At 43.7% G+C, this 24,131-nt stretch overlaps 2 protein-coding genes and 1 long non-coding RNA gene across 6 annotated transcripts in view; 2 read left to right on the top strand and 1 right to left on the bottom strand.

The window, feature by feature from the left end:
• The window catches only part of LOC308572205 (uncharacterized protein), a 132,673-nt gene that overhangs the window by 43,728 nt on the left and 64,814 nt on the right, over positions 1 to 24,131 (top strand). The window lies entirely within an intron of this gene.
• LOC308572056 (uncharacterized protein) lies at positions 479 to 23,625 on the bottom strand. 4 transcript variants are annotated; one of them, XM_081167878.1, is made up of 13 exons: positions 23,376 to 23,625; positions 18,220 to 18,258; positions 16,963 to 17,271; positions 15,715 to 16,011; positions 14,787 to 15,083; positions 13,150 to 13,446; positions 11,540 to 11,836; positions 10,892 to 11,200; positions 10,113 to 10,214; positions 6,078 to 7,394; positions 3,374 to 3,402; positions 2,117 to 2,274; positions 479 to 1,312 (listed from the first exon to the last, which is right to left on the bottom strand). In XM_081167878.1, exons 2-10 carry the CDS (start codon positions 18,233 to 18,235, stop codon positions 7,369 to 7,371), a joined length of 1,950 nt encoding a protein of 649 aa, XP_081024004.1. In that variant the 5' UTR covers positions 18,236 to 18,258; positions 23,376 to 23,625; the 3' UTR covers positions 479 to 1,312; positions 2,117 to 2,274; positions 3,374 to 3,402; positions 6,078 to 7,368. The 4 variants fall into 4 exon arrangements, with proteins under 4 accessions (XP_081024004.1, XP_081024003.1, XP_081024005.1 ...); XM_081167877.1 differs by lacking the exon at positions 23,376 to 23,625 and adding an exon at positions 22,540 to 22,952; XM_081167879.1 differs by lacking the exon at positions 23,376 to 23,625 and adding an exon at positions 22,878 to 22,900.
• Positions 3,380 to 4,916, top strand: LOC308572321. The gene is made up of 2 exons (XR_014001716.1): positions 3,380 to 4,020; positions 4,476 to 4,916. It is a non-coding gene; the product is annotated as an uncharacterized lncRNA (long non-coding RNA).

The raw sequence follows: 24,131 nt of genomic DNA on the forward strand, positions 1-24,131 counted from the left end.
TTGGAAGTCGAATGGACTTCCTGAATGGATTCTGTTCGACTTCCGAGGTACGACTGTATTGGGGGGGGAGGGGGGGAAGGAAGAAGGCTGACAACACATTTTAAGCATCACATGAGAAATGATAACAGGAGAAGGGTCAGTTTTTATACATCCCATTCCTTCCGTATGTGCAGATTTAATAATTGCAACGGGGGGACGGGGACTCCCAGATTCATTCAGAAGTGGAACATGTAAGAAAAACAGTTCACTTATTTTAGTTTTATGGGCTTATGTGTCATAGACTACCTACAGAGCATATGGAAGGCATAAATACCAGCACACTGTCGGACTAGATACCCAAGTCCTGACAATGTTCCTCGTTCCCTAATCTGATCCCATCTGGACCCATAATCCAAGGCATTTTGGTTTTGAGGCAGAATAATTAAAAGAGAGCACCGCCCACCATGCAAGCCCCATAGACATGAACAGGTGCTGGTAATAATAATATAATAATAAATTTATTATTTATACCCCACCCATCTGGCTGGGTTGCCACAGCCACTCTGGGCGGCTTCCAAAACACATAAAAATAATAATAAAACATCAAAAAATTAATAGTAACATACAGATCCTATATAAAAAGCCACAATAGCTTTAAAATAAACAACGTATATCAAATAAAGCAATACTCAACAATCCATTAGGATCCAACACTAAACAGTAAAATTAAACATCAGCAAATAATCTAGCAGTTCACACTTATCAATTACAATAAGGAATTACTAATCTATAATCAATAAAATAACGGCAGATCACAATGCACAAATACCACAAAACGTACAAAATCATGTAAAAGGGTCAAGCTGAGCAACAAGGACACACAACTTATAAATTTATTTTTAAAAATGAACGAAAGTCAAGAGCTCTTTATCTGTAAGATGGGGATTCTCCTAACTGAGGTCCAGTAACTTGATATAGCAACCCAGCTGGAATTTCCTTCACCTGGTGGAACTGTGTGTGCCCCACACACCCACTCATTTCAATGGAGGAGAAAAACATTCGTGGGCTGGGCTGCAAGGCTCCCCATTCATTTCAGTGGAGCTTGTGAAAGAGGCTTTTCGTCAGTGGATCAGGCCTTTGTGGTTCACACCTCCACTGGGGAACTCTCCTGTCCTTTTGGGCTCCTAAAAATGGCCACCTTGTTTCATTTCACAGTGAAGGTTTGGGTTTTCAGAATCTGGGATGGGTCTGGCTCCTCCGAGGGTCTGTCGTTTTCTTCCAGGAAGAATGTGGAGCAGGGGAAGCTGAGAAGCGAGTACGTTGCATCAATTTCCTGGAAATAAACAACAACAACAACAACAACAACAATAGTAAACCGCCCTTCTGATCGGGTTGCGCCAGCCACTCTGGAAATGCAAGGAAAGAGCTATAAGGGAGAAGGATGAAAAGCCCATGGAGACAGAGTGTGCATAGTGGATTTGAACTTCTTGGATCATTCTTTGTCTAGCTCCTTCCCTTTGACCTTATCGCCTTGGGTGACCCTACTGGGAGTATGAGATTCCCGATGGCTTCGCTCACAAGGATCATAGGAACGTGCAAGCCCACTCACCACAATAAGGTGACGATCCAGCGAGTGAGTGTTGAAGCAATGATTCTTCAACATCAACTTCGCTGGACTGGTCATGTTGTGCGGATGCCTGATTATCGTCTTCCAAAGCAACTACTCTATTCCAAACTTAAAAATGGAAGGTGTAATGCTGGTGGTCAACAAAAGAGGTTTAAAGACTGCCTCAAGGCAAATCTTAAAAAATGTAATATAAACACCGACAACTGGAAAACACTGGCCTGCGAGCGCTCCAGTTGGAGAACAGCCTTTACCAAAGATGTCATGGACTTTGAAGACACTCGAACTCAGGACGCAAGGGAGAAACGTGCTAAGAGGAAGGCACACTTGGCAAATCCACACTGTAATCAACTCCCGCCCAGGAACCAATGTCCCCACTGTGGAATGACGTGTGGGTCCAGAATTGGCCTCCACAATCACTTACGGACTCATTGTTAAAACCGTGTTTATGGAAGACAATCTTACTCGGCTACGAGTGATTGCCAGAGAAGAAGAAGTGGGTTTGAAACTTACGGGGAATTCACAATTGGCTCCAGAATTGGTGTCTTCATCTGCCTTCTTCATTTCTAATGGATGCCTGGCTTTTGGCATGGGGCTTTGGGCTTTTGGCAGGATCCCCCAGTCCTCGCTTGCTGGCTGCATCCAGCCAGGCACATTCCTTTCTTCGAGATCTAAGCATTAAAACCAACGTGGTTAACACCTACATCCTCCCATCTTTAACCCAACGCAACTTCCTTTTACCTGCAAGTCCTTGGTTGGCCTGTAGGCAGAGCTCCTTTTCGCAAAGTGAAGGTGATTTTTTTCAGCAGTTTTTTGCTTCACCCATGTTTTGAGGCACGTGTCCGAGTGCTTCCCCCCTTTTTTTGCTCCTTTCCCAGGGAAAACCCCCTCTTCCACTCTAAATCAGAGCAAACGTCAATCCAGAGAAAACCCGAATTGCTGTTTGCGCCAATTAAGCACTAAAGAGCAGTTTTCCCTGGTGGCGGTGGGGAGCAGCAGGACAATAGAAGGTGTGGATAAGCTCTCCTCAGCAGTAAACAACGGATTTTCCTCATTTTAAAAAATAAATGTTATTAAGGTTTATAAGAGAAAAATAAAAAACTTAATATCGTTCCCCTTTTTTAAACCAAATCAAAACTTTTATCTAGATACAGTGGTACCTCAGGTTACATACGCTTCAGGTTACAGACGCTTCAGGTTACAGACACCGCTAACCCAGAAATAGTGCTTCAGGTTAAGAACTTTGCTTCAGGATGAGAACAGAAATCGTGCTCTGGCAGCGCGGCAGCAGCAGGAGGCCCCATTAGCTAAAGTGGTGCTTCAGGTTAAGAACAGTTTCAGGTTAAGTACGGACCTCCGGAACGAATTAAGTACTTAACCTGAGGTACCACTGTACAATGGAAACACAGAAAAGCGAGGGGAGGGGAAGAACTAAATAAATAGAGAAAGAAAAAGAAAGAAATAACAAAAGAATATTAAGAAGTCCCAGATGCTGCAACTGTTCCTCATTGGGGAGTTGCAATTCACCTAGTGCATCCTGGGCCACAGGTATAGTGGCAGGAGTGCCACCTTTTCCTTCAATAGCTGGAAGACAGGCAGAAATTCAACAGGTGCGTTTCCTCCCAACATGGAAGAGTTGCGGGAAATGCTTCACCGCTTTAATGTCTGCCTGTCCCATGGCTCTTAAAGACACAGGGGACCTGTCAGAAAAAAAGCCTTGATCCTTCTCTGGAACCCTAATAAGGATGGAAAGTTTAATGTCTTACTTACTTGTAGAGACTCCAATGGGGTCTTTGCATCTGCAAGACAGAACAAAGGTTTTAGCAGGGGGTAGAAGCTGCAGGAAATCCCAAAGAGGTGGGAGCTACTGGGACCACCAACCTTAAAAACTGGCCCTGCTCCTCTGCCTTCAGGAGCCAGAGGAGGTTAAACAAACTGAAGGACGTTGTCCTCTTTCTATGCTTTTCCTGATGGAAACATGCAGGTGGGGACAGATATACCCCTGGTTTAAGTCATTCACATACTGTCTTCTGTTTTATATTACTTACTACAAAGCCTGATGACTAAACTCTTTAGTGATGAAATGTCGGATTACCGGAATAACGTCTGAGCACTGAACCACTTGTGGTATATCACAAGTGGACTCTTTATTACTGCATTTGCAATAGTTCAATATAAAATCTAGTTTGGGAAGAGAAGAAATGAGCACTGAACCACTGATATATTGCAAGTGAACTCCTTATTTACGGTGTTTGCTGTTTTTTAAGATAACATCTATCTGGGAAAGAAACTACTTTTTGCCATTTTTAGGGACGTTTCTTGTTCGTTTACAGACAGTTGCCTTTTTGGTTTCAGGAGCGGCCTGGCATGCAAAGTTTAGCAAGGGAAACTTTGTCCTGGGTTACCCCACTGTGGAGGTATGTTATTGGAAAACCTGCTTAAGTTCTCTATGCTGCACTGCTGCTCAAAGCACGGGAGCAGCGCTAGTGCAAAAGTGGCGACCTATTTGTTGTGGGACGTAATCCATTGGAGCAGTCAAGTACAACATTCCTTGTTTTCCTAGAGTGGACACAGACAGGAGGATGTTACTCCAGCCAGGAAGACTTCCTGTCACACCTGGTCTGGAGCATCCTTCCTTTGCATGTGACCAGGTAGATAGGCGTGGCCCTAGGAGACCCTGTAAAAAGGCCAGCCACGCAGCCATCTTCCTCTTTTGATGCTATTTCTTCTCTTGGACTGCACTGCTGGCTCTCTGCCACACTGTATCTGTTACTGCAAGCTAAAGCTTTCCTTCAGGGATCACACTGTGAACTGAATGTGAGTCAACTTTTCATTACTTATAAGAAAGACTCTTGTGTCTTCATTCTTTTAGGAAGGAATCAAAGGGGTTTTACCAGGAACATACTCCAATCTGGGCATGCCAGATTGGATTGCTTAAGCAAAGAGATTCAAATGATAACAGTGTGGAATGAAAAGGGGGCCTCTGAGGGCGACTGCGCGGAAAACAATAGACGAATGACAACAGGAAGAATAAAATTTCTCTTGCATGTTAACATACATATGGATTTGTTAAATACGATTGAAAGTTTCATACCAGTGACTGAGATGACAAGATAACAGATTAAGATCGGAATTATGATATTGGGAACAAACAAGAGGGGAGAAAGTGGGAACAAGAAATAAAAAATTTCTCCTGACCAGTCAGAACATGGGAAGTCTCTTTAAATTATTTAATTCGGAATGTATAATTGGCTTTATTATTTGTGTTATGATGTGGCAAGATTTGATATGTTATTAATTGGAATGTTATTAATGTTTTTTAAAAAGGGAGATTCAAACGAATCTGCAACTAGCTTCTTGCTGTATAGAAGGGGAATGAGCTCTGCTATATATATAAAAAACTCACTAGCCTGAGTTAGGAAGGATAATACCGTATTTAATCAATAGATCCTCTCTGACTCCCCACAACCTTCCCACATTTGTAACAAGCACAAAGGAATTTGCTGGATTGAGCCAAAGACTCATCCTGTCTGGCATTCTGTTCTCACAGTGGCCAACAGCCATGCTCTCCCCACTGCCTCTGACACAGCTGTTGCGTCTGAAGCCATTGGCAGCATGTTCCCCATAATTTTTTCTGAACATCTTTCAAAGCCTTCTGTGCTTGTGACATTACTGTATCTTGTGGGAACAAGTTTGTTTATATAGCTATGTGGGTCTGAATGAAGCACATTTAGGAGAACATGCCTGTATCTCTTTTAAGCAGAGGTCTACTATTACATTTTGATGCCCATCACGACATCTGCCACAACTGCACCCACAGAGGAGTCCAGAAATGTTGGCAACTTTCTTACCCCATTAGTCTCTCTCTCTCTCTCTCTCTCTCTCTCTCTCTCTCTCTCTCTCTCTCTCTCTCTCGCATACAGAACAACAACACACAGATTTTTAAAAGGATTACTATATAGTTCTGTGTGTAGTTTTAGCTTATAAAACAGACTGAGCTGAAATGCAGCCTTTGAATTAAAACTACCTTGCAAAGAAGTGTTACTATATTCAAACTCCTGGCTTTGAATGACAAACACCGTCAAAGAAAAGGAAAGAATCATCCTCTTTAATCAAATATTCTGGCACTCCAGCAAATGATTTAATTGTTCCTGCTGGGGGGGGGGGGAGGCTTGAAACTGTGCCCTCCCTCCACTGATGTTGAGCTTTGCTGAATATTTTGGGATTAGAGATATGAAGGCGTGGAAAGAACCAAACCATTTGTTTCCCAAACATTAAAATCCAAAAAACAAACAGAGGGAAAAGCTGGGTGTCCCTGTAGTTTATCCAGTCCCCCCACCAAGTCTACCCAAGTCTAGTTGAGATTTTGGTCTGCCGTCCAGGTTAGCTGCGCCTACCCTCTCTGTCCTCCCCCCTGCAAGATGATGGAAGATAAGAGAGGCACGCTAGAGGGGAACGCTCTGCTCCTTCCTACCGTCTTTTCAGGGACTGCCGAATGTCCAGTGTTTGCCAGTAGCTGCTGGAAAGGAATGGGGAGAGGAACTAAACACACAAAAAGCAGCTGAAAATGAAGAGGATGTTGGGGGCGGGGAGGACTAATAGGGTAATATACTGTCTTATCTCAAAGCAAATCCATTTGGAGACAGACCATGGCTTAGTGACAGAGCACGTGCCTTGCACAGCAAAGGTCCCAGGTTCTAGTCCCGGCATCTCCCGGTAAAAAGATCCAGGACACCGGACTGGAGAAGAGAGAAAGGCCCCTGAGAGCCTGCTGTCAGTCAAAACAGGTAACGGTAGAACAGGTGGCTTTCTTTATCTTTACTGGGAATTTGCTTGGAATTTGAACACGTGAAGCTTGATAAGGAACAAGAATTTCTGTCCTGTTAAAAGCCCACCAGGAAAGAAAAGCGTCAGCTCTCGTGGGATGGCCAGGCGAGACACTGGACAAGGCTTTTGTAGTTGCGGAGAAGAGGGCAGATTAAGGAACAGCTTCTCTACTTCGCACATCGACTGACTTGCGGGTCTCGCTGTCACAGGATGTGGGGCTGCTGCTTATACAAAATCACAGGAGAGGTGAATCAGCGGCTGTTAAGGATCATGGCAGCAAATGGAAACCTCCAAGGTCAGAGGCAGTATGGATAGCTCAGTTGGTTAGAGCGTGGTGCTGATGATGCCAAGGTTGCAGGTTTGATCCCCGTATGGGGCGGCTGCATATTCCTGCATTGCAGGGGATTGGACTACATCAGGCACCCCCAAATTCAGCCCTCCAGATGTTTTGGGACTACAATGCCCACCATCCCTGACCACTGGTCCTGTTAGCTAGGGATGATGGGAGCTGTAGTCCCAAAACATCGGGAGGGCCGAGTTTGGGGGTGCCTGAACTAGATGATCCTCAGGGTCGCTTCCAACTCTAGAATTCTATGATTCTACCTCTGAAAACCAGGGGAGCAGGAATTAGGAATGGCCTTCTGGTGGGCTTCCCAGAGGCATCTGGCTGGCTACAGTTGGAAAATGGAGGCTGGCCCAAATGGATCCCCTTTGCCTTGTGCTAAAGAGCTCTTTTTATCTTCTTGCAAAAAGGTGGCTTTTTTTTAGCAGCCACACCCTTGCAGCCTCTTGTCACTCCTGACTGCATGTCCCTGCTTCTGTTTTTAAGCACACAGCAGCCCCGACTCCTCCGATGACGGGCCACACAAACCGCAGCGTCATGTCCAACAGCTTGGAGGAAGCTGCTTCTGACAGCTGCCCCAAGTTTTCGTACTCACTCACCTTGCTGTGATCGTTCTCTTATCTGAGAAAAGAAAAAAAAGTTTGTGAATGTGTGTGACTCTTAAGCCAAGGAGACACAAAGACAGGGCGCTAGAGTTCCCACATTTAGAGCACGTGAGGCGCAATATCCTCTAGAGTGCTGCACTTTACATTGCTTGGCTGGGGAACAGTGCTGCAACACTCAGAGAAGTGGGTGAAATTTCAAGGATGGCTGTTGTTTAGGGCTCTGAAGGCCAAGAGGCCACCATTTTGAATCGGAAACAATCCGAGAGTCTGCAAAGGTCTTACAAAGGCTGACAGGATGTGCTCTTTATAAGCCACTGTCTTTTAAAACCACAGGAGGTTTGAACCGTTTTCAATGGCAGCCCCATGAAGAGGGCATTGCAAACAACTTCAGATCTCTGTCCTGGACAAATAGATGGGGCTGCTCCCTTTTATAATCCTGCTTCTGTGCTTCTAACTGCAACCTGACACACAGAAACGGAACAGGCGAGGTTTCTCCTGATAAAAAATACTGATGGAAATAGCTTCTCCTGCAAATGCAGGTTTTGGTGTGTCTGGCTGTTGTTGAAGAGATGAGGACAAACATGAAGAAGGCAGAAGCAAAGAACAAATAAGAGGAGTTCTAACAGGAAGTAAAATAACTTGGTTTAACTGTATACAACTGGAGCAATGCACAAATAAGGGGTTAAGGGAAAACAAGAACTGCAAAGAATATACAAAATTTTTTTTGGGGGGGGTTATAAAAAGGAGAGATAGAGAAGAAAATACAGTTATAAAAAGGGAAACCAGTGAAATTTATAAAATATTAGTAGAAATGGAGGATGAAGTGAGGCATCTGATCAAGACCTGCATTTTAAAATGAGCTTAAAAATATATTTGCAAATGTTTGTATGTTTTATGCCAGGCATAAAGCAGCTGGCTGGGTGCTTTGGCAGATGTTTATCTTCCTAAACAGGGCCCCTCTGATCTATAGCAGTACTTCAGGGTTGTAAAAGGAAATTACAGGCTGGGAGCAAAAGGTCACACTGACCATACAAATTACAGAATACAATCAAGCTGCAAAAAACCCCCCACTAATTAAAAGTTGGTAAATAGTGAAATTTATTGTTTATACCATGTGCCTCCCATTAGACTTGAGCCACATCTTCCTAAGATTAAAGGGCAAGAGCTAATAGAAACAGCAGCTGGCTAGGAAAAGGATTTGTAAACTAAAGAGGCTGCTTTCGAAACTGTTTTTATTAAAGTTCCTTTTTTACTTTGAAAAGGCCTTTCCTTCTAAAAATCTATCTATGTTATGTATGAAATATATTGGCTTAAATGTAATTATGCAAAGGATTTAGAAAGTAAGAAATGTTAGATTCTTATGTTAGATTCTTATTTCATTGATGGTGTGTGAGAAGGTGAACCCAAGATCTCTGTTTAAGATAAAAATTAAAACCATTAGCCATCTGTCTTGGAGTGAAAGGGCAATAGGGCAAAGATGATCTGATAATTAAGGTGCCTGGCTGAGGCAAATGTAAGATACATGGCTACTTGTCTGCCATTTATGGATAGAAGGAAATATAGCTCTTTGTCTCCCATAAAAGGTAATAGGAAATGGGTGTATCTTTTATGATTGGTTCTAGCAAACAGCCTATAGGAATTTCAACCAGGCTGATTGGACAGAGGCAGCCAAAGGAGGAGCAAGGGGGCTGGGCTGAGGGAATATAAGTCCTGGCCATCAGGGCTGGAGTGGGCAGAGCTTTGGTATCCATATACCACTGTGTCTCTCATTTATTTATTTGTCTGACAAATAAATTATTACTTTAATTTCTCTATTGCTGCGTTGAATATTTCATTCCAGCTAAGCGTTAACCACAAGCAGGGTGCTACAGAAGATCAATTAAAAGAGGTGTGGGAAAAGGAGACAGCATGGCAGATAGTCACAGCTGGGGGGCGTATGGGAGAAACATTGAAAATGTTGTCATAAGAATAAAAGAAAATTATTATAAATTAGTTTGGAGATGGTATTTAGAACCAGTCAGATTAAATCAAATAAACAAGGAATATTCGGTGCTATGTTGGAGGGGATGCCAGGAAACCGGGAATTATGTTCACGTGTGGTGGGGATGTAAATATGTACAATTTTTCTGGCAAAGGGCATTTAAGGAGATAACAGAAATCACTGGGTTAAAGCTGACTGAAAGTCCAAAGCTAGCATTATTATCAATTTACGATGGGGTGGAAGGTTCGCAGGCTAGGAAGGACTTGCTCACAAATTTATTGACAGCTACACGAATTATTATAGCTAGGAAATGCAAGGGGCAAGCAGAATATAAAATGGAAGAATGGGATAAAGAGGTGTGGGATATAGTTATGAATGATAAACTAACATGTGTCATTAAGGTAAGACGGGGAATACGCAGGAGAAATTATTTTGAGGAGATATGGAGGGTGTTTGTAGAATTTGTACTGTTAAAACGGAAAGGGGTCAAACCATTGCAAGAGGCGTTGGAATTTTGGCAGGTTGGATAGTTGCAATGGAATTATCTCGGTGGTGGGGTGCACATTTTCATTCTTATTTATTTATGAATATTACTTTGTCAAAATAAAAAAAATGAAGAAGGCAAGCTGTGCATAAGCAGTTAGTGATAATTCTGGCTGTGACGATTCCATCAGGGGTTACTTCCACCCACATCTGCATTCCTCCTGGGATGTCCGCCTCCCCAGGCTCAGTTTCCCCTGCCTTGCCAAATACCTTTGCGCTTCCTCCTATAAATACAGACAACAAACACCAGGAGGAGGAGACATCCGCCGGTGCCACATCCAATGGCCAGTGGGAGAAGAAAAGGATATGAACCTGCAAGAGAATTGCTGTTGATCAGAATGGGTTATTGATCAGAGAACTAGTCAATTGTTACAAAACAAAGACTTGGCTAGTATCTATGAACTTTGCTGCTCCACATATTCCCCTCTTTGGCCATTCTAACTTCCACCCTTCCCTCCCTGGTCTCTGAAGGTCCACTGATTGTCCCTTTCTAAATATTATTCTTTCCAACCATCCATATTCTGTAGTTATAGGATGCCTTTCAAGTCGGCCCTCTCAAACGGAAGCATGGCAACATCATAAAATTCCTATTTTATCATCTAAAACATAGCCACGCATGATAAAATAACAGTACAGTACCATCAGATATGAAACAATGCCACAAGACAAAAAAAATAACGGTACAAAAGCAAACAAATCAGGCAGCAGTAGCACTGTTTCCATTTATTTTTGTAGGGTGAAAATAATATTCCGCACTGAGCTGAATCAGGTGGGTTATTTACAGTGCAACCCTTATTTATTTATTTATTTGGATATTTTGCTTCCTTCTAGTGCAACTGCAACACTCAGGGTGGCTTATAACTTATAAAATCACAATTTTATACAAATATAAAACAATGAAAGAGGAAGGAAGGAAGGAAGGAAGGAAGGAAGGAAGGAAGGAAGGAAATCCCTTTCTTAAAAATAACAGCCTCATGAGAGGGGCGTACCTTTTAATGAATTGTCCTTCTTTTGGACTGTGGTTGATTTGGGATCACAGCAGGGGGATTTCCTGCTCTCCTGAGCATTGGTGATGCTGGTTGAGGTGCTATAATGCAGACTCATCTGCGAAGAGCTGGACCAGGAGGTGCTTGATGCAAGGAGCTTTGTGTGTGTTGAGGGTGTTCTGGCGATGTAGCGAGAAGAGCTGGTTGATGAAGTTGCCAGTGTTGACTTTCTAGGGGGCCTGGTTGTGGCAGCAAAACTCAGAACAGCCTGGTCAGGGGTGGAAAAGGTAGGCATTGTGGAAAGTGGTTCATCTGCAGAGAGAATGAAAGAGAATCCCAAGGTCAGAAGGGATCCCCATGTGATGACATCCCTTGTATGCTCCTCGGGGCAGGCACCTTGCCTTTGTTTCCTCCAATGTTGTTCTGGCAATGCATTTCAAAGGCAGACTAGAAACAAGCAAGCTGATAAATAATAGAAGAAAAGAGGAGTTTGGAAGGACTATGAAATTATGGGTGATCTTCGAATTCTGTACATGTTCTACTAACAAAATTCTTCCCCCTATTCCTCGCCTGCCTAACCTCCCCCAACCTCAGCCCACCTTCCCATTTCCCCCTCCAGTAGACCCACATTGCAAAGAAAGGCCTCCTCACCCAATACCAAAAGCCTGATGGAGTTGCTTTCTCTGGATGGGAACTCTCGCCCTGATACCACAATGTGGTACTTGCAGGAGTAATCGCCACCATCTTGAGGAAGAAGCAGTTGTATGTGTGTGAAGGTGTTCAGAGAGGAGGGGACATTGATGAGTTGCAGTTGTCTCTTGTCCTTGAAAAACTGGATCTTTGATACATCACGGCTTTCATAAGCTGAACATCTAAGCTTTATGGACTCTTCTCTTCTGTAGCTATCCTTTTCTGGCGAAACAGTTAAGACTGGGGGACGAGGGTGTTCTGAGAAGGAAGTAGAAGGAGCACAGAGAAAGGAAGAACAATCTTTGTTAAACACCTCTGTTTCAGGAATTTGGAGCATAACCATCCTACAGTTTAATTATTTTAACAAAACAGTGGTACCTCTGTTTAAGAACTTAATTTTTTTCTGGAGATCCATTCTTAACCTGAAACTGTTCTTATCCTGAGGTACCACTTTAGCTAATGGGGCCTCCTGCTGCTGCCATGCCGCAGCCGCGCGATTTGTGTTCCCATCTTGAGGTAAAGTTCTTAACCCGATGTACTACTTCCGGGTTAGCGGAGTCTGTAACCTGAAGTGTCTGTAACCTGAGGTACCACTGTAGTCCCTCCAGTAAACCTTGGGATCTGTGGCTCTGGGTGGGGTCTTGGAATCTCTAACAGAGAATTCCTGTCAAGCTTCAGGGAATCAGCTTCCTCCCCCTGTGGCAGAAGATAAGCAGGACAAAGGGAAAGGAGTCTTCTTACCAGTTATAAGCTTTAATGATCACAGAGAGAGAACAAACAACACATCTCTCCTGGAAATGGAGGTGCTCCCAAATAAGGATCACACCCCCTTCCGTCACTCCTATGTCTTGTAATCTGAGCTTGTACCCTCTGTGCTTTCTGTTCTGACACTTTCTGAGCTCATCTTGACCTTGGGCTGAGCAGAGGAATGCTGTCCAGAGACTGTGAATCTGTTAACCCTCTCTCTCCCAGTGTTTCTTCTTCTAGCTGTTCCCCATCCAGTATTTCCCAGCTCCTGCCTTCTGAACTATGTCCCTCTGCAAACCATGCTTCCACATTTATGTCTTCCGAGTTCAGTCCGCACGTCAGGATGCGCAGAGAAAAAACCTCTTCCTTGTCTGAATAACTACAGCTGCCCAGTCCCCACTAATGAGATGAGAGCGTCCAAGTTCAATACAGTTTGAGACTATAAGGCACTTCTTATACAGTGGTACCTTGGTTCTTGAACTTAATCCGTTCCGGAAGTCCATTTGATTCCCAAAATCATTTGAAAAGCAAGATGTGGCTTCTGATTGGCTGCAGGAGCTTCCTGCACTCAAGTGGAAGCCGCGTCAGACTTTCGGCTTTTGAAAAACGCTTGAAAACCGGAAGATTTATTCTGGGGTTTTCTGCATTCGGAAGCCGATTTGTTTGGGAGCCAAGCCGTTCGACAACCAGGGTACCACTGTAAATCATAAACACTTGATTGTCACCTTGTAAAATAACCAGGCTGACATTTCCCATGTTCCCCACTCCCTGCCAGACATTGAGATCTTTTGGATCTCCTCCATCAGCATGCAGAAGAAACTCACCTGTCATGACTACAGAGACGGAAGAGCTCATTGGGGACTGGATCATCTGTCGTGAATTCTGCACCCAGTATAGGCATCTGTATACTCCAGCAGTATTTTTATTCACAGGGAATGCCGCATAGGGGCCGCTTCCTTGATCTGGCAACACCTTGTATTTCTGATCGCGTTGTTCCTTGTAGAAGTTGAATCCTGCCACGTCCATTTCCTCAGGAGCTGAACAGGTCAAGGTAACCTGTTCTCCTGGACTGTAAACAGGTTCCTGTGGTTGCTGAAAAAGTTCAGCAGGTGGGAAGGACGCTGGGTTCCACAGGAAGCAGAGGGAGAGAAGCATCCAAAGATTTAGGGAACAACGTAAAAGGGAAAGGTTTTCTGTTTTCTCACAATTTCCTTTCTAAGACTGACACATACTGTATGTTTCCTTCCATTTCATTAAAGGATTTCTACCCCGCTTTTCATTTGCAGAAAGTAGTCTACATAATAACAAATAATCGGAGAGAATAAAACTGTGAAAAATAATCATCAATAAAATAATCACAACAGCTAGTATAATATTAAGGTCAGAGAAGGCCGAAGGGGTAGGTATTCAGTTCACCCCACGGTTTCTGCCCGCCTGATCTCAGCAGGGAGAGCATTTGGTAGGTAGGAATGGAAAAGGATCTCTGCAGCCCCCAACCAGATGGAGCTTTGCAGGCGATATGGTTAAGAGGAGAATCACATCCTCAGAATGCAGAGACTTGGATGGTCTATAAATGGGAGAAGTCAGGCAGTCCGTCAGATTACCTGCTCCTGAGCTGCTGAGAGCTTTATAGGCCACAATTGTCCCAGGTGTCAGGTACCCCCCTGAGCATCCTTGCTGCTGCATTCTTCACTAGCTGCTGCTTCTGAACCAATGCCGAGGGCAGAACATTAGAGCAATCCACTTTTTAGGTTACCTGTGCACGGATCACAGTGAATAGGCTGTGAAAGAGCAGGTGGACCTGGTAATATTATTACCCTTGTCACTCAGATGACTGAGCCTCCAAAACCAGGCTTGAACCCAGACTAGAAATAGTATCTTCCAATCTTCCATGATTAAACACCTTTAATAGACATGAATTCTTTTAGGACTCTCATTAATGGAGTGGAACAGCAGGTCAAGTTCAGCAAAAACATTTTCTTTTGAAATCCTTCCCAGAGAGCTGGACATCCTAATGATATCACACAACCTTCAGGGGATTAAAAAACAACACCCAGTTTAAATAGCATAGATCCTCCCTGAAGAACGCAGGGAATTTAAGTTTTGCGAGAATGCAGAGAAACATCTTTGGCAATCTCTATAACCTCCATAAAATCAATATTGCCAAGATTTCTTGTGAGAAAACAGTGGCAGCCAACTGGCTTAAGTTTAGAAACAGACAGAAACCCTTTCTCCTCATTAATATAAAAAACAGTTTTATCTGTGTTTTATTGTTAACTTTACTATCTACATTGCTTAGATTTTGTTGGGAATAAGTGGTATATGATTTCTTTCCACAAGTAAAAAGAAAAAGAAAAAGGTAGCAACCCACATAAATATGCCAGATTTTCTGGATTGCCCTTAGTAAGATGAAAACAACTTATTGAGTCTTCAGTTAATGAACTAGCAGAACTTTCCTCACCCGTGATAGAAAACTCAATGCGGTTACTCTGTCCAGACAGTTGTCCTGCACTGCTTTCTTCCATGTAGGCACAAACAAATGATTTCTTTGTTTCCTGAAATTCTGCAGTGATTTCCAAGGTATTATTGAAGTGTTCTTGGAGTTTAGTCCACCCACGTTCTGCCTTCATTTCATAAAATAAGAACTTGGCTGCCAGCTGCCCTTCCGGGTGGGAGCATTTCAACGTGATCCGTTGTCCCTGGAGAAAAGTCTGTCTTGGAGGGATGATGAACAGCTCTGGAGCTGGTGGAGGCAGAACTGCATTGGGGAAAGGGAAGAAGTGCGAGGGGAAAATGCCATTCAGCCCCTTCCCTCTTGTAGTCCCTCATCCACAATTTTTTTTTAATGAGTTGTTGGTTCAAGGTATGCTTGTTTAGTGCCAAGAATGCCTTGGTCCTTCTCAGTCCTGCATTAAACAAATGCTACACACAGATTTCCACAATCTACTTCCTTGGGGTCACTATCATAATCACCTGAACAGCATTCCAATAATTCTATTCCATTAACTGGTGGAACTTTTCAGCAAAACCAATCAATTTTTGACAAACATAATTTCTTGAGAAAAGCTCACCTAAACAAGCATGTTTGAACCATGGGTTGCCAGATGTTGTTGGACTGCAATACCCATCAAGCTGCTTGGTGGATGACTGATGGGAGTTGTAGACCTATAATCTCTCTCCCCCTCAATAAGCAAGCAGATAAATGAGAAAAGGAAATAGGACTTTGGGAGGACTACAGAATTTCTGATGATATTTGAATTTTGTACATATTCAAATTCTATTAAGAAAATTCCCCTCCTGTTCCTTTGACCAGCCAAACTCCTCAGTTTCAATCCAGCTTCCCACTTCAACTTCCAAGAGATCTGTATTGCAAAGAAAGACCTCCTCACCCGAAATCCTGATGGAGTTGCTCTCTCTGGATGCGATCTCTCGCCCGGATTCCACAATGTGGTACCTGCAGGAGTAATCTCCATCATCTTGAATAGCAAGGCGTAGGGTGCGTGTGACGTTGCTCAGAGAGGAGGGGGAGGAGGGCTTGACTGAATGCAGATCCTGATGGTCCCTGAAAAACTGGGTCCTTGATACATGACAGGTTTCGGAAGATGAGCACTTGAATTCCACAGATTCTCCACTTGTATAGACATCCTTCTTTGGAGAAACAGAGAAAACTGGAGCACGAGGAAGGTCTGAAAGGGAAGTTGAAGGAGCAGAGAGAAAGGAAGAGAAGTTTTTGTGGCTAGCTTGTTAAGCACTTCTTTCTCCCTGGAATTCAGAGCATAGCAATGCTACAGACTTAAATGGAGTAAGACTAGTTCCTATTCTCAGCTAACAGTTGGGATTTGTGTTCTGGATGGGGTCTAGGAATCTTTGATAGAAAATTCCCCATATTTGAGATTAGGGCTACAATCTGAGACTGTGCGACTTCCAGACCAATCCCTCCAGCACCTCTCCTTAATATACAGCTATATTAGAAACATAAACCAATGTTATAACACCTGTGCTCTCTCACCTCCCCTAAGGAACCAGGAGGATGTGGGCTTTGTGACTGTATTCAGGGACCTTGCTTTGTGTTCCTTGGACCTGGCAAAAACAACAGAATGGCTTGGGCAGAATCACCCAGATGGTTTAGACTTTGCGTGTATCATTCATTCACAAAGAGAATGTTCCTCACCAGCGATCGACAGCACCAGCTTGGTGAAGACAAGAATATTCCTCAAGCGCTGTTTCCCGCCGTGTAAGCAAAGCCTTACACAGTTCTTCAACCCTGGGTCACCAGATGTTGTTGAACTACAGCTGCCATCAAGCAGGCAGGGGAAGATGAGAGTTGTAGAGCAGCAACAATATCTGTGCCCCCCAAGACTGAAGAACTGCTTAAAATAAACCTGCCCCTTTGCTACATCACATTAAAGCTCATCTTCACGACAGACTTGAATCTTCAGTATTGTACTCTGTGGGCTTCCCCTAGCAACTATGATGGTGGCAGTTTTGTGACTATGCTGAGAGATCTTGGCCAGAGCTCCTTTGATCTCTCTCACAGTTACAACTACCAAAATGGCTTGGGCGGAGTAGGAGCCATGATTCCCAAGCTGGCTTAGCTTTTGTCCATGCAATTCTGTCACAATGAGTACGTTTCTCACCAGTGATGGACAGCACAACCTCGTTACTCAGCGAAGACAGGGAGAGTCCTCCTGAACTCTTTCCCCCCAGGTAAGCACAGAGAAATGTTTTGTTTGTTTCCAGGTATTCTGTGGAAACCTCCAAGATATTTTCCACCTGTCGTCCATACATGACTGGTTCGCCTCCTCTCTTTTCATAGAAATAGAACCCCGTTGCCCTCTGTCCTTCTGGGAGGGAGCATATCAGTGAAGCCTGTTCTCCTCGGGCAAAAGTGTTGTGTGGAGGTGAAAGAGACAGCCAAAGGCCTGATGGACGTGCAGTCACAGTATCTGAGAAACAGAGGGAGATACAATAAAAATACAGTTTGGCCAGTCCCTTAGGATGTCCCCATTGCATTAGATGATTCATGAAAGAGAGCCAGTGTGGTGTAGTGGTTAAGAGCGGTGGACTTGTAATCTGGTGAACTGGGTTCGATTCCCTGCTTCTCCACATGCAGCTGCTGGGTGACCTTGGGCTAGTCACACTTCTTTGAAGTCTCTCAGCCCCACTCACCTCACAGAGTGCTTGTTGTGGTGGAGGAAGGGAAAGGAGAATGTTAGCCGCTTTGAGACTCCTTAGGGTAGTGATAAAGCGGGATATCAAATCCAAAAAAAAAAAAAAAAAAAGAATCCCTATAACCTTCCACAATACTTCAATTACTGCTTCGGATTGGCAGTCCCAACCCATCCCATCCCACCATTTATTCCATTGCCTCTTAAACTCAATTAGGTTTTGAAAATCTCTCTCTCCTCTCTTCTCCCCCCCCCAAAAAAAACCCCCATTTGGACCTGGAAATCCCAGACCTGTGCTTAGAAAGCAGAGCATGAAGGGAAGTGTGGGGGATCCCTTTGACTCACCATTCACACCCTTCAGGTCTGGGACTTCAAGATAAGGGACAGGATACAGAACAAATAGCCACAACAATATATCCACATCTAAATTTTGTGATGTGTTCACACTGACAGTACAGTGGTACCTCGGGTTATATGTGCTTCAGGTTACATACGCTTCAGGTTACAGACCCCGCTAACCCAGAAATAGTGCTTCAGGTTAAGAACTTTGCTTCAGGATGAGAAAAGAAATCGTGCTCCGGCAGCGTGGCGGCAGCAGGAGGCCCCATTAGCTAGAGTGGTGCTTCAGGTTAAGAACAGTTTCAGGTTAAGTACAGACCTCCGGAACGAATTAAGTACTTAACCTGAGGTACCACTGAGTACTTGAAGTTACATTAATTGGATTACCTGCAAGGGCCGTCATCCAGGAAAGAGCCAAAAATGAGGCTGAAAGAGAACAGAGGAGAAAAATGTGATGCTTAGAAATATATATATATAACGTTTTTGGCATCATTTCAAGTTTCATAATCTGGACTCCTAAATAGCCTCATACACATTTTTTCTCTCCCAAAGCAATATCCCTTAATCTGATGCATTTCTGGGGGTTATGTTCACAAATATATGGATTTATAAGCACACTTTACCCCCAGAATATTCTTTATTTTAAAATAATAAAAGTATCGACAACAACAGCAGTAATGATGATGTAAAAAGAACTGTACAAACTGCTTTGATCCATGGTGGAAATGAAAACCCCCATAAAAATTGTGAACCAAGCAAGGGTTAAGATGTGTCAACCAGTCCTTCACAGATTGTGAACAAGCTACCAGCAACAGGTTTTTATTAGATTTTATTTTGGTATTTTTGCAGGAAAGGTAAAGGTTAAAAACAGCCAACTTTCCCATGCCAGTGACATTGTGTGGATGCTGTGAAAGATTTGCCTGAGACATGCTCATCCCTCCCTAAAGACCCACCTGGAAACAGAGAACAGAGGCAGAAGATTTGAGTAAACACAGACAGTGGAAACTGGGAAGGGAAGTGTAGATAGGTGGCTCCAGAAGAAGGAAAAGTGTGGGGTTGGAGGGGAGAAGAAAAGGGTCTTACCCAGGAGGACAAAGAGATGGCTAATTTGCTCCATGCTTCAAAGATGGGGTTTAGAAGAAGCGACTGTAGCAGCAACACTGAGCTGATGCATCTGCAACAGTAATCTTCTTTCCAAACACACTGAGAAGAAACACAGTGGCGCTGCTGAGTATTCTGGGTGCGCCACTAGTGTCAAACGGGGCTGACCACCAGGGTGACCTCAAGAAGAGTTCCCAGCATGCCTTGCAGCACTGAGCTGCTCTGCAGAAGCTGTCATGGCCACTCTCAAATGCAGATGTGGAAGCTGAGAGAAATTGGGTAACTGATAAAATGCTGAGCACGTTAGGACCTACCATAGGGAACATAGGGAAGCTGGGGCTTTTAAAAGTCAATGGGGGAGGACAAAAGATCTTTGAAAAACACAAACACTCATTTACAGTTATCAAGCACAATACACACAGCGTCACACCGGATGGAGGCACGGCTATTTTGCACAGGATGAAACAGTCCTCATGCTGGCTTGTGGTCCTCGCTTTCTCTTTTGTGCTTATTTTTGGAAACTGGTTTTTTTTGGGCAGCTCTGTGACACGTAAAGAGCAAGAAGTGGTGACGTGAAGGAGAAGCAGAGGGAGGGCTTGAAAAAAAGTGCCCTTGAAGCCAATGCCTTTTACACGGGAAAAGAGGCAAGGCTGGCAATCTTTCTCCACTTCCTAATTTCACTTCTCATTTCATTCCTCTCTTCCCATTAACCATGGCTTGCATGTCCCCGACTGAGAAATCCCGGACAATCTGCCTCAAATTATTCCCTTCCCCTCTCACAGAGTCACAAACCTGAGGAAACCCTTAGCAAACCACAGCGCCCTGAATTCTTGGAAGGAAGGAATGTTCTTCAAACGTGATTTGAAGGTATAAGTCTGTACCCAGCCTAAGTTCCTGGAATAAGAAAGCTTCAAACATTTGCCTCTGACAATGTGATTTTATATCTATATATATATACACAAGTCTGTAAGCAAGTCCTCCACCCTCTTCACACCCCCAAATGTCAGCTTATTTGATGCAAAGCATGTTGTAAATGCTTGTGGTCTGGCCTGTGGCCAACAGCTCTTGACCACCGTCACGTCTTGTCTTATTCATAGCCTTTCTCCCACTTCCTCTGACTCTGGGGCTGTGAAAAGTAGATTTTATACATGCACCTCTGCTACACCCAGTCACCGAATGCTCAGCCTGTTGAGTGTGGCCCATAGAATCCAAATTTCTAGAATTTTCCACCCCAGTGGGGCAGAAGGTTCACGGGGCATGAAGGACTTGCTCACAAATTTAATAATAATAATAATAATAATAATTTTTTATTTATACCCCGCCCTCCCCAGCCAAGGCCGGGCTCAGAGCGGCTTACAAGCAATAATAAAAACAAGATGAGTGATTACAACTTAAAAACAAAAATAAAATACAACATTAAAATAATGGAACATTAAAATATTAAAATGGAGCCTCATTGCAGGAGAAGGAAAAGAAAAAAGAAAAAGGGGGCGGAGGGAATCAAATTGGCTCCAAGCCAAAGGCCAGGCGGAACAACTCTGTCTTACAGGCCCTGCCGAAAGAGATCAGATCCTGCAGGGCCCTGGTCTCATGAGACAGAGCGTTCCACCAAGTTGGGGCCAGTGCTGAAAAGGCCCTGGCTCTGGTTGAAGCCAATCTAACTTCCTTAGGGCCTGGGACCACTAGGGTGTTGTTATTTATGGACCTTGAGGCTCTCCGTGGGGCATACCAGGCGAGGCGGTCCTGTAGGTATTTACTGACAAAAATTATTCTAGCTAGGAAGTGGAAGGGGCAAGCAGAATATAAAATGGAAGAATGGTATAAAGAGGTGTGGGCTATAGCTATGAATGATAAATTAACATGTGCTGTTAAGGTAAGACAGGGAATATAAGAAATGATTTTGAGGCGGTATGGAGGGTGTTTGTAGAATTTGTATTGTTTAAATGGAAAGGGGTCAAACCATTGCAAGAAGTGTTGAATTTTTGGGAGGTTGGATAGTTACAGTGGAATGATCTCGGTGGTGGGGGTGCACATTTTTATTCTGATTTATTTATGATTACTACTTTGTCAAAAGAAGAGGAAAAGAATTCTAGAACTTGAGAGTTGGAAGGGACTCTGAGTCCAGCCCCCTGCAATACAGGACTTTTAACAAAAGGATCCATGACAGACACCCGTCCAACCTCTGCTGAAAAACCTCCAAGGAAGGAGAGCCCACAACCTCTCAAAGCAACTACTCTATTCCCAACTCAAGAATGGAAAGCAAATTACAAGAGATCTTTAAAGACTTTCTCAAGGCAAATATTTTTAAAATGTAGTATAAACACTGACAACTGGGAAACACTGGCCTGTGAGCGCTCCAGTTGGAGAACAGCCTTGACCAAATGTGTCCTGGGCTTTGAAGACACTCAAACTCAGGACGCAAGGGAGAAACGCGCTAAGAGGAAGGCACACTTGGCAAATCCACACCGTGATCAACTCCCACCTGGAGACCTATGTCCCCACTGTGGAAGGATGTGTGGGTCCAGAACTGGCCTCCACAGTCACTTATGGACTCATTGTTAAAACCATGTTCATGGGAGACAATCTTACTATGAGGGATCAGCAAAGAAGAAGAGGGTGACCCTCTGTCCTGGATGCTTTAGTTGAGATTCCAGCATTGCAGGGCCTTCCAATGTTACAGTTTTCTGGTTGCATGAGATTGTACAGAAAATGGACAAAAAGAACGTATTCCTGTACGCAATAGCAGCGGCTAGAATAGTAGGGGCAATAAAATAAAAAATAAAAATGAAATCAGAAAAATACCTGAATTACTAGAATGGCCAGCTAAAAATTGTGAATTTGCGGAGATAGCAAAACTAGAGGCTGCTCTAATCAAAAAACCCAAAGAATGGGAATGCATACAGGGATATATTGGTTTGGTTTCAGAGCTTAAATTTAACATGCAATAACCTGAAGGACACAAGGATACAAGAGAACATTACAATACAAACTGGAAAACGAATTTAATAGCTGTTAACACAACAGTATGCAGAGAAGACTGCACATGGGTGAAGGGAAGTAACGGGTATAGAGGGAGGAAAGTATAAGGCAATAATTGGAAAACTGTAGAGGACAAATACGCGATTTAGGAGGTCAAGGACAAGGAATTAAAAGAAGATTTAAGTCAATGAATAGTAAAATAAGGAAATTTGAGAAGAATTTAGTACAAATGAAAACATGAGAGTCATGTTATTGGTTTCTTTTGGTTGTAAAGTTTTCTGTTGTAAAGGTTTGTTTTGGTTGTAAAGTCCTCTGTTGTAAAGATTGTAAATAAAACCAATAAAACAAATGACTAAAAAAACAAAACAAGCAAGCAAGCAAAAAAGAAGAAGAGATTGTACAGAAAATTAAACTCTGCTGAGCGTATTTCAGGGGCTCCTTAGGCCAATGAATTGGGAAACTGAGGGGAAAGAGAGGCAAATGTGACTTTTTCCAAGCTGAGGGAGAAGACCAGGAAAACCGGAAGAAGCCCCCGATTCTTCTGCTTGAGGCAGGAGGGGAACCCCAAGCCATGGCCTCTGGCCAGGGACCCCCCTAAAGCCCCTCATGGGCGCCTGAGGGAATTACATGAATTAATGGATTTCAGACTGTGGCTGCTTAGGAGGCCTCCGGATATGAGGACCAACTCTTCTTTTTCCAGACTGCTTCCCCCCACCCCTCACGATCAAGAGCCTATAAATTTTATGAAATAAATCAGTTGCCCCTGGGAAGAGGACAAGAAAGAACTTTTTGAATCCCCACGAAAGAAAGAAAAGCCTCATGAGGGAGCAAGCGATGGCCGCCTTCCCTGCCTTGCCAAGGCTCCCCTGAGGAGAGAGGGGGAGGGGCGGCTCTTCCAGCACTTTCTAGGGCCTCAACCTCGGCCCTCCAGATGTCTCGAGACTACAATTCCCATCATCCCTGACCACTGCTCCTGCTAGCTAGGGATCATGGGAGTTGTAGGCCTAAAACATCTGGAGGGCCACAGAGGTTGAGGAAGCCTGTTCTCGGGGGAGGAAAAAGGCGGGAAGAGGCCTCAGGCGGAGGGAGAAAAAAGGCGGGAAAAGGCCTCAGGCGGAGGGAGGGAAAAGGCGGGAAAAGGCCTCAGGCGGAGGGAGGAAAAAGGCGGGAAAAGGCCTCAGGCGGAGGGAGAAAAAAGGCGGGAAAAGGCCTCAGGCGGAGGGAGGCCTGCTCCTCGGCTTCTTCATATCCCGGCCTGTTCTGAGGAGAAAAAGGGTCCCCTTTCTGAGGGAAGTGTCTCATTTCGGAGGAGAAAAAGCATCTCCTCAGGAACAACCCATTTATTTTATTCATTTATATCTATACTCCTCTTGTTTGCAAAAAAAAGAAGAAGCCTCAAAGCAGTTTACAAAGGAGAAAGAAGTAAAACTGAGAAAGATTCGCAGGTCTACTTTGAAACATACAAAAGCTAGAATGCTGAAATAGATTAAGATTTCCTCAGCTTTCCGTCATGGCGCTCCTTAGGCTTACTCTTATTCCATTGTTTTGAGGATGTGTTATAATAATGGACAGAAGCCATAGCATAAATTGGTAATTCTACAGGCGATGGGCAGTGAGAAAGGATGAGTGAATTTTGAAGCCAAAGTTGGAAAAGTTATTGTACTGAGAGCAGCAAAGGAGGGAGGAAAATAGGGGGAACGTCTGAGGGGTGGGAAGTCAGCTTTTAAATCAGTATTAAATTATTATTATTATTATTATTATTATTATTATTATTATTATTAGTGCCACGCCCACCTGACTAGGTTGCCCCAGCCACTCTGGGCAGCTTCCAGCACATATAAAAACACAGTAAAGTTTTAAACCTTAAAAAGCTTCCCTATACAGGGCTGCTTTCAGATGTTTTCTAAATGTTATATAATTGCTCATCTCCTTAACATCTGATGGAAGGGGTCACAGGGAATGAAGGACTTGCTCGCAAATTTTAATGACAGCTGCACAAAGTATTATAGCTAGGAAGTGCAAGGGGCAAGCAGAATATAAAATGGAAGAATGGTATAAAGAAGTGTGGGGTATAGCTATGAATGATAAATTAACATGTGCTATTAAGGTAAGGCAGGGAATATGCAGGAGAAATTATTTTGAGGAGATATGGAAGGTGTTTGCGGAATTTGTACTGCTTAAACGGAAAGGGGTCAAAGCATCACAAGAGGTGTTGAAAT

This window comes from Podarcis bocagei, assembly GCF_964188305.1.
Source record: "Podarcis bocagei genome assembly, chromosome: 13".
Taxonomy (NCBI): domain Eukaryota; kingdom Metazoa; phylum Chordata; class Lepidosauria; order Squamata; family Lacertidae; genus Podarcis; species Podarcis bocagei.